Source organism: Pristis pectinata, chromosome 3 (assembly GCF_009764475.1).
Source record: "Pristis pectinata isolate sPriPec2 chromosome 3, sPriPec2.1.pri, whole genome shotgun sequence".
Taxonomy (NCBI): domain Eukaryota; kingdom Metazoa; phylum Chordata; class Chondrichthyes; order Rhinopristiformes; family Pristidae; genus Pristis; species Pristis pectinata.
The window spans coordinates 44,833,779-44,852,143 of NC_067407.1; the positions used below are offsets into that span (position 1 = coordinate 44,833,779).

At 40.5% G+C, this 18,365-nt stretch overlaps 1 protein-coding gene across 1 annotated transcript in view; it reads right to left on the reverse strand.

Annotated features, from left to right (window-relative positions):
* lamc1 (laminin, gamma 1) overlaps nucleotides 1–18,365 on the reverse strand; it is a 205,420-nt gene that overhangs the window by 48,882 nt on the left and 138,173 nt on the right. The window contains 4 exon segments of the mRNA XM_052011503.1: nucleotides 3,254–3,352; nucleotides 6,655–6,772; nucleotides 9,169–9,357; nucleotides 16,215–16,381. Of these exon segments, the coding sequence (XP_051867463.1) occupies nucleotides 3,254–3,352; nucleotides 6,655–6,772; nucleotides 9,169–9,357; nucleotides 16,215–16,381 (573 nt within the window).

Here is an 18,365-nt window from a genome sequence, read left to right on the forward strand (position 1 = left end):
TGACATACAGAGATTAACAAGCAGACACACCATGCAATTAAGCAGTCACTTGACTTTTATTGAAAGGTGGTTGAAGTACAAAAGTAAGTCTTGCTGAGATTCTACAGGGCTCTGATGGGACCATAGTAGGAGCACAGGGAAGAAGATACTTGACTTTATCTGGTGCAGCCTTGATTCTTGGGGTGATGGAATTGTAAAAAAAAATTAACCTATACTCATGGAATATTCAAAAGAACGATAGATGATTTCTTTCAGACAGACAAGAATCTTTGGGAGATTTATAGGGTAGATGCTTAATTTCCCCCAGTTGAAAATATTAAGGAAAAACAAGGATCAGCCACTTACGGCCGACAAAGAGAAATTTCTTTACTCTGATGTCATAATTCTCTCCGTCAAAGAGCTGTGGATGCTCAGTTTTTCAATGTATTCAGGGCAGAGATTGATTATATTTTGAAGTGTCCAAAAAACCAAGGGACAGAATGGGAACATGGACTTTAGGTACAAAAATCACCCATGATCATGAAAGGCAATGTAGGCCTGAGGCATCACATGGCTTATCATCTGGAATCCATCCCATCTGGACCTGGTGAACTTCTCAAAAAAATAGATACCTTTCTAACACCTTCCTCTTTTATTACAACAATTACAGCATCACCTTTTTTTGATAAGGATAGAGGCTCCTTCCTCATCCATTCCTTCACACCCCAGTTACGTCTGTTTTCTGACCCCATCCTTGTTCTTACCGCCCACTTACAATTTTTATGTCCATAGAGAATAATTAGATTCACTTTAATGTGATCTGTCAGCTAATTTTCACACACACTTTGTCCCTTTTTTTCTTTTTCCACTTTCCAAAACTTTAAACTTTATTTATACAGCACGTAACAGGCCCTTCTGGCCCAACAAGCCCGCGCCACCCAATTACACCCACGTTAACCCACTAACCCATATGTCTGGAACGTGGGAGGAAACCGGAGCACCCGGAGGAAACCCACACAGTCACGGAGAATGTACAAAATCCTTACAGACTGTGGCCGGAATTGAACCCCGATCGCTGGCGCTGTAATAGCGTTACGCTAACCAATACGCTACTGTGCCGCCCAAATTATAATTCCGTTATGACCTTTCCAGATTCAGCCCATTTATCATCCTGACACGTGTCATATTTGCCTTTCTGTATCTTTACTCGTTCTCCTTTGTTACCCAACAAGTTCTGCCTTAGGTTGCTCGAGACTTTGGCTGAACCACCTCCCTTTTTAGAGTTGCCAGTTAGTTAGTCACAGTTTTGCCTACCAAACTCTGATACCCACTTAACAACTCTCTGAAACTGACTCTTCTGATTAAATCTAGCTATGAAGGAGGACAAGAAATAATCTCATCTCAACCTTGATCACTGTTCTCTAAATGTCCCCTTCACCCCACCCCCCCCAACTCAATGCCTCTTATTTTGCTTGATAGCAACTATATTCCCAGAACCAGATAAAAAAATGCCTCCTCCCTTGCTGATCAGAAAAGTACTGAACAGGAAAGATCTCAACCCGTCTGCCATTTACATTATTTCTCCAGTTTACATTAGAATAGTTAATGCCCCCCACTTTCTTAACAATTCTTACAACTAACTTGCCTGCAATTTGTTCCTATTTGGTGGCTTATATAAATGCACACAAGAAGTTTAACACTACCTCTATTTAACCTAAAAAAATTCCCACATTGAAACACCATTCTCCATTATCAATATTGCTACACAGACTGCCTCCTCTCTTTCCTTTAAAATCTTACCTAGACAATTTTTATTCAAGAAAACATAAGTGCCCAACACTATGCTTTGTTCAGTGTTCTCTTGCTGAAGGACAATTAAAAAAATGATCATATATCAATGAATTTTCAGAATTTGGAAATCTATAAAGACCACGTAATGCCAAGTTACGTTAATACCTTGTATTGTAATTGAACTTTCACTGCAACATTTCAATAATCAGGTGGCAAGTCAATATGCACAACATTTAATGGAATTTATCATGGGACAAAATGGTGCATCATGTCATTCACCATGTGGAAAATTAATAATGAAGCTACAGAAAATAAAACTGCCCAATTCTGAAGCAGAAGAGTTAGCTCAAGGGTAGCTACTGTGGGGGGGGAAATAATGTTAATGCCAGTAAAATGAGAAACAATGGTGGCCTGCAGGCATTAACATTATTTCCCCCCCAACAGATGACGTAAAAGATCACATCATGAGGATGGAGGAGGGCAAGACAGAGTTAAAATAAGGAGATTTGCCCAAGATCTAAGGACATAATAAAGCAGTAATCATAAAACTAAAGAAAAAATTCAGCTGAAAACATTTTAAACTTAGAAAGTGGTAAGAATGTGGAAATCACCTGCACGTGAACTAGTTGAAGCAACAACAATGATAGAAACTTGTATTTACACACATCCATTAACGTAGCAAATCGTCCCAAGACATTGCACTGGAAATGCTATCAAATAAACATTTGACACTTAGCAATGTAGATGACATGAGGGCAGATGACTAGAGAATGGTCAAAGTATTAGCTTTTAAAGGATCGACTTAGAGAAAGATAGGCAGAGATGATGAGGATTGTGCCAATAGTTAATGATAGCAAGGAGAAAAAAATACTTGCCTCTCACAGCTGCATTCCAGAGCTTAACAGCATGATAACAGAAACCACACCACCAATGGTAGACCAATTAAATTCAGATAAGATCACGAGGTCAAATTGGAGGAGCATGTAACTAAGTGACCTTTCTTCAAAGCCACCATAGGTCTATTAATGGGGAAGCCAGATGAGCATGAGGTACAAAAGAATAGAAATATAAAGAGTCAGATGAAGCTGGATGAGAAGATGTGTGCAGTACATTGGCATAGGTGTGCAGCAAATTCTATGTTTAATAAGAATTTAATAAGAAATCATTCAATAAGAAATTTATACATCCAGTATTCAAAATAGAATTGTTAGAAACATTCAAAGATGTGCAGATAGGTTAATTGGCTCCTATAAATCACACTTTTGTGTAGCAAAGTGGCAAAGGAATTAAAGGGGAATTCATGTGAATACCAGGTGATAAATTGCAGAATTAGGGAAAATAAAGGGTAAGGGGTGGGATGGGGGGTAAAATGGGACTGATGGAATTGCTCTGTTGGGAGCCCGCTTGGACCCAATAGGCCAAATTACCTCCTCCTGTTATAATAAATAAGTTATCAATCATATATCTTAAAAAAAAAACTTGCCTCTCACAGTTGAATCCTTCTACATTATTTTTACATACACAACGTCCTGTATCAACACTGCATTCCGCTGTACTACCAGAAGGATTACAGGCACATGGTCTATCAGGAAGAAAAAGTACATTATAGATGCAAGGTATACCAGACTCGCATTATCAAAAACTTATGTGCAATAAATAATTAGTAGACTAATAACAATGATTAAAAAAATGATCAAAGGGGAAATAAACCAATGTATCAACTAAACATGCAAACTATGCATTACATAAATAAAGAGCAAGTTTGTGTGATAAAATTCATCAGATTTTCTTAAATTACAGAGTCTACTCAAAGGTCAGGAGCAATACAACCATGGGAAGTTGGGAATTGGTAACTTTTAAGACTTCTTCTCAGACAGCGAGGACTCTTAGAGGTAGTTGGAACTTGTGTACCAAGTTGTATTATTTAAACATCACTGAATACAAATGGATGTTCAAATCAGTAAATAAAGCACATGATGAAAACTGGTCTTGCGTGAATCATAAGCAGAGTTATCGATGCTGAACAAATTACTCTTTGCTGTGAAGCAACCAATAGGAAAGCCACTAAAGAGTTATTCTTTGAATGCTAGTTATGCTTTTCTCTCAGCTCAAGCAGATCGATATTAGTGTTTAAAATCAAGCTAATTTTAAAAGAGAAACTGAAAACAACAATAACATTTGTAATTATACAACAATTAGCAAGGGTGATCAGTGACACGCCATGTTGCATAAATGTCAACACTCTTGGATTTATTTTTAAGAATTACTCTCTTCATTTATTGAGTTTTTGTTGAGATACATCTCTTAATACCAGGCATGGCTATATCAACAAGGTGGGAATTACACAAGACATAATATTTATCTAAATGGAATTTTTCCACATTTAATAAGGAGACTACCTTATTTGATCGTTCGAGGTTTCTCCTGTTAATTTAACAGAGGTGCAAAGCTTTTCATGGAAATACATCACTGTAAGTGAGGTAAGGCTGCAGGACTAGCAGCTCCTGTGAGATCTGCAATGAGCAAGCGGTGTGAAGAGAGAGGCACGTCAACTGGGCCATCCTGTGAGGAGCTGTGAGGCGGAAATGCTGTTCTTGAGGTCAAAGAGTGAGCTCTGGTGAGGAGGGTGAGTAATGACCAGGTAAGGTGTTTTTTTTTAGTTGAAAGGACAGGAATCAAGGATATGAAAGTGAGGGCAGTGGTGTGCTCCTCCTCAAGGATCTGGGAGATCAGTGATATTTCCAATGTCCCTGGTGACTATATCTGCAGCTACTGTCAGACTGCATAGAGTAGTCTGTGCTGCAGATGGACTCGCGATGGAGCATCTGGCAAACAGAAAATATCATAGATAGCATGTTTATCCAGTTAGTCACACTGCAGGTATAGAGATAGGTGACAACAACAAAGGGCAGTACAGGAGTTCTCTGTGGTCAGTACTCTCTCAAACAGCTGTACCATTTTGGATACTGTTGGGGTGATGGACTCTCAGAGGAAAACAGCAGCAATAACCAAGTTTGTGGAATCACCTTTGGCTCGCATGTGCAGTAGGGCAGGAAAAAGTCTGGGGACTTTTGCAGTAGTGGTGGGGGATTTGTAGGTGAGGGGAACAGGTTGGTGCTTCTGTGGCTGAGACAAGACTCCAGAATTGCATGTTGCCTTCCTAGTGCCAGGTCAGGGAAGTCTCTGATCAGGTACAGAACACGCTAAAGGGGGAAGGAGAACAGCTGGATGTCGTAGTACACATTGGTACTCATGACACAGGTAGAAAGAGAGATGAGGTCCTGCAAAGTGATTTTGGGATGTCAGGCAAGAGGTTAAATAGCAGGACCTCCAGAGTGGTAATTTCAGGATTACTCCCTGTGCTGTGTACTAGTGAGGGTAGAAGTAGGAGGATAAGACAGATGAACATGTGGGCTAAGGCACTTGGGTCATTGCGATTACATCTGGGATAGGTGGGACAAGTAACAAGAACAGGTTGCACCTAAACCGGAAGGTTTGCTGATGCTGCTCTGAAAGGTTTAAACTAATTTGGTGGGGGTAGGGGGTGGTAAGAATAGGAGCAGTGCAGACAGAGGCAAGTTAGAGAGCATGGGAAGGCTGGCAGGCTCAACTGTATTTACTTTAATGCAAAGAGTCTCACAGGTAAATAAATGGAATTATGATATTTTTATAATCACAGAAACATGGTGTGTGAAGGGCAGGACTGGCAGCTTAATGTTCTGGCATATACAAGTTTCAAATGTGACAGTGGGGAATGTGGACAATCTGGAGCAGGTCAGTTTTGAGGAGGAGGAGATATCAGATGTCATGGGACACAAGAGCTGATAAATCTCCAGGGCTGGATTAGATTGATCCCAGGTTGCTACTGCAAGCAAGGGAGGAGGTAGCTGGGGCCCTGAAAGAGATTTTGCATCTTTGTGGAGCCACAGGGTGAGGTTCCAGAAGAGTGGAGGATGGCTAATGTAGTTCCTTTATTTAAGAAGAGCAGAAAGGTAACTAAACACCAGTGTGCCCAATATCAGTGGTAGGGAAATTATTGGAGAAAATCCTAAAGGATAGGATTTACGTACATTTGGAAAAGTGGCAACACAGTTGAAAGGATGGTGAACAAGGTCTATGGTGTGCTTGCCTTCATAGGTTGAGGAACAGAATATAAAAGTTGGGATGTTATTTTAAATTTTACAAAGCGCTGGTTAGACCACACTTAGAGTATTGTCTGCAATTCTGATCACCACACTATAGGAAGGATGTGGTTGTGCTGGAGAGTGCAGATTAGATTTACCAGGATGTTACCTGAATTGGACAACTTCAGTTATGGGCAGAGATTGGAAAGGCTGGGCTTGTTTACCTAGAGTGAAGGAGACTGAGGAGTGACCAGAAGTATATAAAATTGAGGGGGATAGATAAGGTAGATGCCCACAACTTTTTCCCATGGTTGGAGTTTCAAGTGCGAGGAAGGAACTTTAAAGGGGATTGTATTTTTTTTTGTACACAGAGAGTGGTTGATATCTGGAACTTGCTGATAGAGGTGGTGGTGGAATCAGATACATTTATGTTTAAGAGCCATTTAGATGGGCACTTGAAGGCAGAGAAGGAAACAGATCTAATGCAGGCAAATGGGATTAGGGCAGATAGGCAAAAAGGTTGGCATGAATGCGGTGGGCCAAAGGGCCCATTTCTGCGTTGTACAACTCTATGACTCTATTAAAAGCTTGATGTAGGATTGCTGGAAGTGGGGAGTAATCCACAAACACAATACGTGCATTAATATTAGTGAGATATCATATGCCTATGATTATATGAAATATGTGTCATAATACAAGTTACTTAAGTATGCTACCTTCACCTCAGTAAATAAATAAAAGGTAAGGAAACTTCTATTACCTGCATCCTGCTTCAGTTAGTGAGTGGTAGCCAGGCTGGCAATGATCACATTTATCTCCCATCACTCCTGGCTTACAGCTACACCGACCATAGATATCACAATGTGTACTAATGGAACCTTGAAAGCAAACAGAAGCAAATACTAGTTTCCCAACTGGAAAACAAACCATTTTCAAAGTCCAGGTGAACAGAAAGAAAGAAAAAAAATGGAGCATTTTAACAGCAGGAAGATAATAAACAGAATTCTGATTTCTTAGAGGACAGGAAAGCGAACAAAACGAAAATATTGGATGCAAAAAGTTTAACTGCATCCTAAAACAATATGGAACTACTGATGCAAATGTGTGCACATGCATAAAGAGGGACCAATGCATACATGGAACAGTGGAGTTTAAGTCTAGGGTGAAATCAGATTCATTTTATAAACAATTCTTTCCATACCAACGGAACAAATCAAGAACCAGAAAAATATGTGAATATTATGATGACAAGATAAACACAAGAAATACATTATTTTTATGATAGTATTTTTCAAAAAAGTCAACCATGTTTCCCCAAAACTGCAGGAAAATATGAGTAGCTGCGGTAACAAGTCTTTGAATAGATCTGTGGGTTCCCCCAACCACTTTTGAACTAAATTTGGGATGAAGAGCTAGTAACTTAACAAATTTTGAAAACTTTTAATAAGTGATGGCCATATCCCACAAAACTGAAATAAAGCTGGCAGCTGGCAAACATTAAGAAAATGTTGAAAATAAATTATGTAGTAACATTTTAAAAAAAAATGTGCGTCTGTGTGCGAGCATGCGTGTGATGGTGATTGCTGGGGAATGAAGACCAGCAATTTGATTTTAGCACTTCCCACAAACTTTTGGTCTAATAATTTTAAGTCCAAAATCAAAGCAAATTTTGCTGGTCAGGAGTATTTAGGGATTTGGCTGGAGTTGAGATATCAACCAACCATCATCTCACTGCAGGGTAGTAAGGCTTGGAAAGCAAAACAGATTACTCCTATTTCTGACCTCTTCATTGTCACTTGACCACAGATGCTGCATCTATTTGACACAACTACAGTTTACACTGGATAATCTCTCTGGTGTATCTAAGTGATTTGCATTACAATTAAGTTATGTACTTGGATATGGATTTTGTTGAGAGTGACAGGTCAAAAGGGCAGCAGTGCACACTGCTGGAGTACCAGGTGAATGGGTGGGGGTGGGGGGGGGGTGGTGGTGAGGGGAAAAGAGGGGCTTTGTAGTGACCATCAGTTATGTGTTATATCCCCAGGCAGCAAAATTCTATCACTCACAGTCCATATTGGATGCGATTTTGCCCAATCTGCAAAGAACAGGCCTTTCCTCTGCTATCTCCATCATTGCAGAAATAATCAAGTATTGTAACCTACAGAGACACAAGAGACTGCAGATCCTGGAACCTAGAGCAACAAACAATCAGATGGAGGAACTTAGCAGGTCAAGCAGCATCTCCGGGGGGAAGAAACTGTCAACATTTCCGGTCAAATGCCTGTATCCAGATTTCAGAGTTTGGACCCAAAACAATTGGTTGCATCACAGCCTGGTATGGAGGTTCCAGTGCAGAGGATCGCAAAAGGCTGCAGGGGGTTGTAGACTCAGCCAGCTCCATCACGGGCACAATCCTCCCCACCATCGAGGACATATTCAAGAAGTGGTGCCTCAAGGCGGCATCCATTACTAAGGACCGTCACCATCCAGGATACGCCCTCTTCTTGTTACTACTATTGTGGAGGTGGTACAGGAGCCTGAAGACACACACTCAATGATTCAGGAACAGCTTCTTCCCCTCCAGCATCAGATTTCTGAATGATCAGATTTCTCGTTATTCCTTTTTATTTTGCACGATTTATTTACTTTTGTAATTTACAGTAATTTTATGTCTTTGCACTGTACTGGTGCCACAAAAAAACAAATTTCACATCATATAAGTTAGTGATAATAAATCTGATTCTGATTCAATTCCTTCCCCCCAACCACCCGCAGATGCTGCTCAACCCAGAGATCCTCCAGCAGATTGGTTTTTTGCTCAAATGGCGAGTAGTGGGATGGTGGCATTGGTGAAAAGGAGTTATGCAAGAGAATTTAAAGACAAAGGCCTCTTCCTAATTCTGGGCTAAAGCCAAGGTGATTGCAATGTGCAAAGGACTTAACACAAGTGTGAGAGTTGTGGTAAACAGGAAGTTGCAGTATCCATACCAAGTTATGCTTTAATAACACCTTGTCTAAGCAATTTATCAATGCAGAGGTGGATGTAAACACCAGTGAACTTAAAATCATCCTAGAAATTTCAAAGGAATAATTATGATTATATATCCATATCAACCTATTTATCTATAATTCTTGCTCAATGAGACAATTAGTTGTAAGCAAAAGGTCTAAAAAAAACCAGAAGCTCATTATATTTTTGCAACAAAATTTTGCATAGTTGACAAAAAAGATATACTCTTTTTTTTAAAATTAAGAACAGCTTTATACTTGCCCACTGGGTTGCAATTGCAAGGTAAACATGGAGCTTCTGGACCCTGGCGGTAGAAATTGTCCCGGCACCTCTCACAGTTGGGACCATCTGTGTTGTCAATACAGTTGCGGCAGTGGCCACCGTGTCCTGTGGCTCGGTAAAGCTCAGAGTCAAAGTAGCATTCAGCAGATTTGCCATGACAATTACAAGCTGCCAAGAGTAGAAATTGTAATGTATATTAATTAACAGGATGTCTACAAAACAACACGTTGGCCAATGCTTATCCCTCAATCAGCATCTCAAAAATCTATTAACTGATCATCACATTGCAGTTTGTGGGATATGGGTGACCACATTTTTTCCTCATGTCTTACATTACCAGAGTGATTACGATTTAAAATGTATTTTATTGACAGCAAAGTACTTTGAGGCATTAATTGATAATTGTTTTTCTTTTCAAACCTTCCAAATAAAGCAATATTTAGAACAACTGATGATTATCCAAATGAGCTGGTAAATGGTCTAAATAACATTATTTTGGCTTAAATGGATATGATTGACAGGTTGAATGGCACCCCACTGTGCCATGAATTCTCTTGATTCTACCACTGAGTGTACAACATGTGATGGGATCCTCTCATCTGCTCTCTTTTCAGTCTCAGCACTCTCTATTTCCTACCTGCAATCTTTTTAAATCACTTTTTAAAGCATTCATTTTAAATATTCATCTAAAATGTTACAAAGCAACACTCCGATAATCTGCTATTCGATTGTTCAGAATCCTAACGGTTTGGCATCTAGCTCACTGGGTGCTGTTTCCTGTGCTCCCCTTAAGCTCACCAGGGTCCCCATTCTCCACACTCCCTTCAAACTCACCGGGGTCCTGTTTCTGCACTCCGTTTAAACTTATTAGGTTCACTGGAAAATTTATTATACTACTTAGATGCATAACATCTAATAGTGCTGAATTGGCGTATTAATAGGATTAATACCCAATAGTCTAGAAAATATGCCAGTCCAGCAAAGTCCTGAGGATGCCAGGTCATTGGAGTTTACAGTAATTAGAATTTTAAAATAAATCTAACGAGAAACTTAACAGTAAGGATTGTGTCCAGCAAAGCAAGTTTGTTTCTGACTCCTCCATGATAATTCCTAACTACACATTTTGACAAGCAAACAAGCATGATTTCAATGAAGTAATCTGAACAAAGATTCACAGCTCCCATGGAATGGGGACAGCTGGATGCACGTGGATAGGACATCAAAAAAGGTAAGTGAGCAGATTCAAGTTAGTGTCAAGCCAACACTCATGATCAAGTGACAGCAAGGAAAGGGATCAAATAACTTTCAGCTTTAAAAATATTTTAAGTTTTCCTCCTCTTTCTCCATTCTTTGTTGGATTGACAGAGGCTGAAATGAGACAGTAGAATTAGGGCTACAAGATAATTAGCCAATTATAAATGTTTCCAATGTTTCCCTAATAGTGACAACCACTAAATTAATTCAAAATTAAGTCAACTTGTGTGATATGTCAATCAATTTCCTTGCTGAAGGAGAAAGGGGATTGCTGGGATTAATGGCAAAAATTCATTGTACAAAAATACATTGTACAAAAATACATTGCAAGGGAAGGTATAACTGTACAAATACATGGCCCCAGGTCAATTTAAAATACATCCTCAACCAACACTAACCTTACAGAATGCAAAACAGAGCCTCCACTCTGAAGTCTAACACTTAACTCACTTGGATAAGAGAAATCAAATCTTCTGTGAGGAAATGTTAAATTCTTGGCTTTATTCCACCCACCCCAAAAGAGTTTTTTTTGTGATTTCCCACTTCTTTCACAAAGCTAATTTTGCCATCTGCCTGCATGCCTTCCAGTTTCTTGCCCAAATGATCCTTACATGTCAACCTACAAAATAAGATTACGCAAGCCCTTTAGCATTGGAAACTATCGCAGGAACTTACTTGGTTTCACCCATTAAGTTCACATGCATTTACTTTTAGACAGAAGTCACAAATAGAATCAGTGTCTAACTTTCTCTGCCTAAATAAGCAACATGGAGGAAAACAGTTACCACCTACCCCTCCCCAATGTCTTGGATAAAAAATAACAGCTAACCCATGCAAAGGATTGTATCTGTAAGAGAGGTGGATACTTCCTGGCATTTGTGGCTTAGCTACACAAGATATTAACATGACTGAACTATCAGACAAGGTTTTAATTTCCCTTTTAAATGGGGAGCACACTATTCAAAAATATCGACACATTTTACCACCTCAGTCATCGCCTTGTGTGTGGGAAGTTAACGTCTTAAAAACTGAAATCAGAACTTGAGTTTCAGATATCTAATTATGCTTTCCAACATGCTGAGTGCCACTTGCAAGCAGCAATAGGGCTACCCAGAACATAATGTACTCTCGTAGGGGACATTAATACTGAGTGAGGTGGCCAATTCCTGAAGGGCATAGTTGCTGAACAGGGACTGCAGGAGGTGGTAGTAAAATCTTACTTGACTATGTCCTCACTAATCAAGCAATTGCAAATATCGACCCATCACAAAGGTATGATCGCTGCAGGACTGATAAAGACAAAATTGCATCTCCATAATGGGGACACTGTCCAAGGCAATAACACCATGCTCAATTACAAATCTAGCAGGTCAAAAGTGAGTATGCATGATGTGCAGGGACTGCCAGTACACCTTTAACCTTATGGCCTTGTATATTCCTTACTCCATAAGGCACATGAGCAGAATTTGGCCATTCGGCCCATCGAGTCTGCTCTGCCATTCAATCACGGTTGATTTATTTTTCCCTCTCAACCCCATTCTCCTGCCTTCTCCCCATAACCTTTGATGCTCTTACTAATCAAGAACCTATCAACCTCCGCTTTAAATATACCCAATGACTTGGCCTCCACAGCCATCCGTGGCAATGAATTCCACAGATTCACCATCCTCTGGCTAAAGAAATTCCTTCTCATCTTTGTCCTAAAGGGATGTCCTTCCCTCAATAGAGACTGTGCCCTCTGGTCCTAGACTCTCCCACTACTGGAAACATCCTCTCTGCGTTCACTCTATCCAGGCCTTTCAATATTCAGTAGGTTTCAATGAGATCCCCGCTCATCTTTCTAAACTCCAGCGAGTACAGGCCCAGAACCATCAAATGCTCCTCATACATTAACCCTTTCATTCTCGGGATCATTCTCGTAAACCTCCGCTGGACCCTCTCCAATGCCAGCACATCCTTCCTTAGATATGGGGCCCAAAACTGCTCACAATACTCTAAATGTGGTCTGACCAATGCCTTATATAGCCTCAGCATCATATTCTTGCTTTTATATTCTAGTCCTCTTGAAATGAATGCCAACATTGCATTTGCCTTCCTTACTACCGACTCAACCTGCAAGTTCACCTCTAGGGAATCCTGCACTAGGACTCCAAAGTCCCTTTACACCTCCAATTTCTGAATGCACTGCCTGTTTAGAAAATAGTCTACACCTTCATTCCTTCTGCCAAAGCGCATGACCATACGCTTCCCTACACTCTATTCCATCTGCCTCTTCTTTACCCATTCTCTCAACCTGTCCGAGTCCTTCTGCAGGGTCCATGTTTCCTGAACACTACCTGCCCTTCCACCTATCTTTGGATCACCTGCAAACTTGGCCACAAAGCCATCAATTCCGTCATCCAGGTATTAACATATAACGTGAAAAGTAGCGGACCCAACGCCGACCCCTGCGGAACACCACTAGTCACTGGCAGCCAACCAGAAAAGGCCCCCTTTATTCCCACTCTTTGCCTTCTGCCAGTCAGCCAATCTTCTATCCATGCTAGTACCTTTCATGTAATACCATGGGCTCCTATCTTGATTAGCAGCCTCATGTGCAGCACGTTGTCAAAGGCCTTCTGAAAATCCAAGTAAACATCATCCATTGACTCTCCTTTGTCTGTTACTCAAATGATTCCTTATATACTAATTCCTTATACTGTTCCTAATATTCTATGATCTTATGGTCTAAGAGATCCCACAGTCGAAGGATCAGATCAAATCTCTGCAGTTCTGCCATTTTCAGCTGCAAATAGTGGTGGATAATTAAACAACCAATGGGGGGCAGTGGCTCCATCAATATATTCATCTTCAATGATAACTGAGCTAACCATCTAAGTGCAACAGTCTATTAATCAAAAGGACTAAGTGAACAGATGAGAGCACTGAGGACAGCAATGACCATCATAAGAGTGTCTGGCTGTTGTGTGAAGACTTATGCTCCAATACTGGTTGTGCCTCCAGGTAAGCTGTTCAAAGTACAGATATAACACTAGCACTTATCTGACAAAATGGAAAATTGTTCATGTTGTATCCTTATCTCAAATGTAGATGTAATCTAATTCAGCAAATTGTCACCTCAGTCTACTTTCAGCAGAGTGGCTGAATGTGCTGCCAGCAAACCTGCCACATGACATTTCCTCATTCAGTTTAAGTTCTGCAAAGGACACATAGCTGAAGATCTTAGCTTCGGTCCAGATATGGATAAAACAAATTAAATTTCAGGAGTAACAGATGATCTGCTGAAGCAACTTAGCGGGTCAAGCAGCATCTATGGGGGGGGGGGGGGGAGAAATGTTTTGGGTCGAAGTCCTGCATCAGGACCGGCAATGGAGAGGGAAGAAAGACAGCACAAAGAGGAGAGCGTTAGTGGTGAGATAGGAGCCAGAGGTGATTGGTGGACCGGTGGACCGAGAAGGGCGGGTGAAGGATGATGGGAAAGCAGAGCCAGGTTTTTTTCCGGGGGGGGGGGGGGGGGAGGTGGTTGAGTTGGGAGGCAGAGGCAGGTGAATGATAGATGGAGCAAACAAAAGAAACAGAGGCAGATGGAGCCAGATGGGGACTGTGGACGCAGAGGAACACAAAGGCTACCAGTGCTGGAATCTGATAAATAAAGGAAACAATAGGGGAGAGGTAAATGGCAAATGGAACCAGAATCAGATTTGGGGGGCCAGTGGGTGAAATGTGTGCATCAAGGGTGGAGGGGGATTGGGGCCGAAAATGAGTGATGGGGTGCTGCGGGTGGAGGCGTCTTTCTGTGATAGCATCAGAAGCCTGATAATTATAGAGGATTTAGATCCATCCGCATTTCTTCAGAAACAGTTTTCCCTTATGGTAAGACCTGGTCAACATTCAAAACTAGATTGATAAATGCCAAATAACATTTGTACACACAAATAGCAGACAATAACCACTTCTAACTAGAAAGTGCCCATCTCCTTAAGTTGTTCAACAGCATCTCTCAAATTGCCACCTAGGAAGAGGAGAAAAGTCTATTTTAAATCTTTAATTAAGAACCGTTCTGTACTCTATTCATTGTCAGCAGATCAGGTGTCATGTCAGTTTCTTTTGCCATCCAGATTCAATTTAGGTACCCTGATTTTTGACCATTCTATTAATGGGAGCAGTTTTGCGAATCCACTCAGTCTAAATTCTTCAAGAACAACTGCACTTTCTCCAGTCTAATGCAAAAATTATTCTTCTGCAGCCTCTTCAAAATATTCACATCTCTCCTAATATTTGATGCCCAGAATTGGACGCAATACTTCAGTTTTGATGAATCAGTGTTCCCTGAAAGTTCTTCATGGCTTCCTTTCTCTTGTACTCTATGCTCCCTTTTACAAAGCCCGGGATCCCATATGTATTTTTAATCACTTTCTCAAACTCCTCTATCACATTCAATAAACTCTGCACATTTTCCCCCACATCTCTGTTATTGTACCTTTCATATAAGTATGTATATATATATTGTCTTTTCTCATTCTTCTGACAAAGATGCAACTTTATGCAAGTAAAACTCCAAGAATCTGGTATCCTATTGTTTGGAAATCCCAATGATTTAGCATCTGGCTCACTCATTGGTACATTGAGTCCTCGTTATCCATGGACCTACTATCTGCAGATCTGCACAATTGCAAGGTCAGCTATGTATCACTTTGAGTGTGGACAGAGTGTGCAGCTGCAGTCAGGAAAACCAGGCATCTTGAACTCAGGTGGGTTTATGGCCAGAGCCAGGATCCAGAGTGCAGGACAAGCTGATACTTTCTAGAATTCAATTTATCCACTCCCCCTTTAAATTCCTCAGGACTCCATTCCCATGATCCCTTTAAACTTCATGGGTTCACTTGAAAATTTATTAGACTGCTATGTAACATGTGAAAAAAGAGTGAAATTGAAGTGTGTTGGACAATATGAATAACATCCATTCATCCAGAAAATCTGCTGGTCAGACACCAACAAAATCCTAAGGGTTTTGCTGTATTTTACTGTATTTTTCTGAAATGGATTTTATCTATCGACTATCTGCCCAATCCACCAGACTGTACATCTTCTTGAAGTCTGTTACAATTCTCCCCATAGTTCATTAAGTCTCCAGTCTGCCCGCAGCCTGTCTCCAGCAGCATCAATGTAGTTGGGCTCTTTGATGTGTGCTGAAATGGACCAGGTTAAAGGAAATGAGGAGGGTGTATAAATGCTGTCCATGCCAGGGATGTCAAGATCATTAAAAACATAAGTAAAAACTAAATTCAAAGGATTAATGGGAGAAGGGGTGGGTGGGTAGATGGATGGAGGGGATATCGGAATTGCAAAAGGAGTAGAATGGAGCATTGGAATGCCAAGCCAGTTCAGTGTCATAGCACAGAAACTCCTGTTTTGGAATGCTGAATAATGGTTGGGAGGGTGGAACTTCAGCTTAGGCACATGATTAATGCATCCATAACTACCAGTCAGAAGATCAATCATGGCATTTTCCAGAGTAATTTTGACTTTTGGTTCTATTTTATCTGTTCGATGGGTCTCTCCATATGATTCCTCTCTCCTTCAGTCCAATTTAACATGAATTCTGTGACACAGACTGCCAATAGGATTCACTAGGTGGTCACCTGGAATTTGTGAAATTATTTCAGGAGACGACTTCTACTGATCAGCAATAAATGAACAGAACACTTTCATAAATATCCTGCTGAAAGTATCCTGAAGTTCTACAAACTATTCATGGTTTTTATACTTACGTAGACACTCATTAGCATTCTCTGCAGTGGCTCTCCGCCAAGGTCGGTCATTGTAGAATGGCTGGCAAGTTTCACAGTCCACTCCCATTGTGTTGTGTTTGCAGTTGCAGACAATCTTACTGAATTCATTTTTTATACATTCACTGGCATGACCGTGACACTTGCATCTGAAAAAGCAAGAATGAGTGAAGAAAAATCAAATATCCTAAGAACATGATCAGACTAGATTAAAGGATAAATTTCAGAGTTCTTAAATCAAATGTTGCTCAGGAGAAATAATGGTGAATAATAAAAGCACATTTTAAATTTATGACTGTGATCATTTCATGATTTTCAACAAATCCATTATATCTTTTTTCCCCTTAAGTTTATGGTCGGAATAAACTTGTTGTTAAGCAACTGATATCTCAAGTTGATACCTGATCTGGATACCTAATCCTGATACCTGACCACGCCCAATATAGATTAAAATCAGCATCCATCATTTTCAATTTGAACTCAAATCTAACATGTTTCTTGGGATGGACAGTCGAATATTGCCACATTGTACAAGTGGAACAAAATGAATCTTTGAACTTTATTGTTTTATGCATCTCTTAAACAAAGAATCTTTCATGATGTTATTTTTAATACATTTCATGAACATATTGCAAACTCAAAATAATGCCATTGGTTTATAGTAAATACAGTTGTGCAATTAGGCACCTTTTCCACTCCTCTCAGTTGTTCAAAAAAGTCAATTCTGTCAAAAGACTAATAGTATTTAATGCACAAACATAAGAGTGGAAGGTATAGTGACCACGGCAAAAACGATAAATATTCTGATGAAAGAAAAAAGTCAACATGCTCTTTGGCCCAACTCATCCATGCTTATAATGGTGCCCATCAAGCTAGTCCCATTTGCCCTTGTTTGGCCCAAATCCCTCCAAGCCCCTCCTATCCATGTATTGATCCAAATGCCTTTTAAAATGTTACTGTACTTGCCTCAACTACTTTCTCTGGCAGCGCATTCCATATATGCACCACCCTCTAAATGAAGTAGTTGCTCCTCGGGCTCCTTTTACATCTTTCACCTCCCACCTTAAACCTGTGCCCTCTAAGTTTTTAACTCCCCTTCCCTGGACAAAAGACTATGAGCATTCAACCCTATCTACACCCCTCATGATCTTATACACCTCTCTCAGGTCACCCCTCATTCTCCTACATTCCAAGGAATAAAGTCCAAGCCTGCCCAATCTCTCCCTATAACTCAGGTCCTCAAGTCCAGCAGTATCCTCATAAATCTTCTCTGCACTCCTTCCAGTTTAATGATGTCTTTCCTACAATAGGGCAACCGAAACTGTACAAAATACTGCAACTGCAGTTTCACCAATGTCTTGTACAACTGCAACATAACGTCCCAACTCCTATACTCGATACCCTGACTGATGAAGGCCAGCGTGCCAAAAACCTTCTTCACCACCCTGTTTACACCTGTGATGCTGCTTTCAGCGAACTATGTACTTGTACTCCTAGGTCCCTCTGTTCCACAACACTCCGCAGGGCCTGACCATTCACTCTTTAAGTCCTAGCTTGGTTTGACTTCCCAGAATGCAACACTTCATTCTTATCTAGATTGAAAGCCATTTGCCGATCCTCAGCCCACTTACCAAAATGATGAAGATCCCCCTGTAATTTTTGATAAACTTCTTCACTGCCTAGATACCACCTATTTTAGTATCATCTGCAAAGTTACTAGCTATACCTTGTACATTCACATCCAAATCACTAATATAAATAAGAACAACAAAGGTCCCGGCACCAACCCCCATGGCACACCACAAGTCACAGGCCTCCAGTACGAGAAACAACTCTTGACTATCACTCTCTGCTTCCTAAAATCAAGCCAATTATGAATCCGATAAGCTATCTCTCCCTGGATCCCATGCAATGTAACCTTCTTGACTAGCCTGCCATGCAGGGCCTTGCTGAGGTCCAGACAGACAACATCCACGACCCTACCCTCATCTATCCTCTTTGTTAATTCTTCAAAAAACTCTAACAGGTTTGTCAGACACAATTTGCCATGCACAAAGCCACGCTAATTTGACCTTGCCCATCCAAATGTTGATAGATGTTCTCCCGTCAGAATCCCCTCCAGTAGCTTACTAT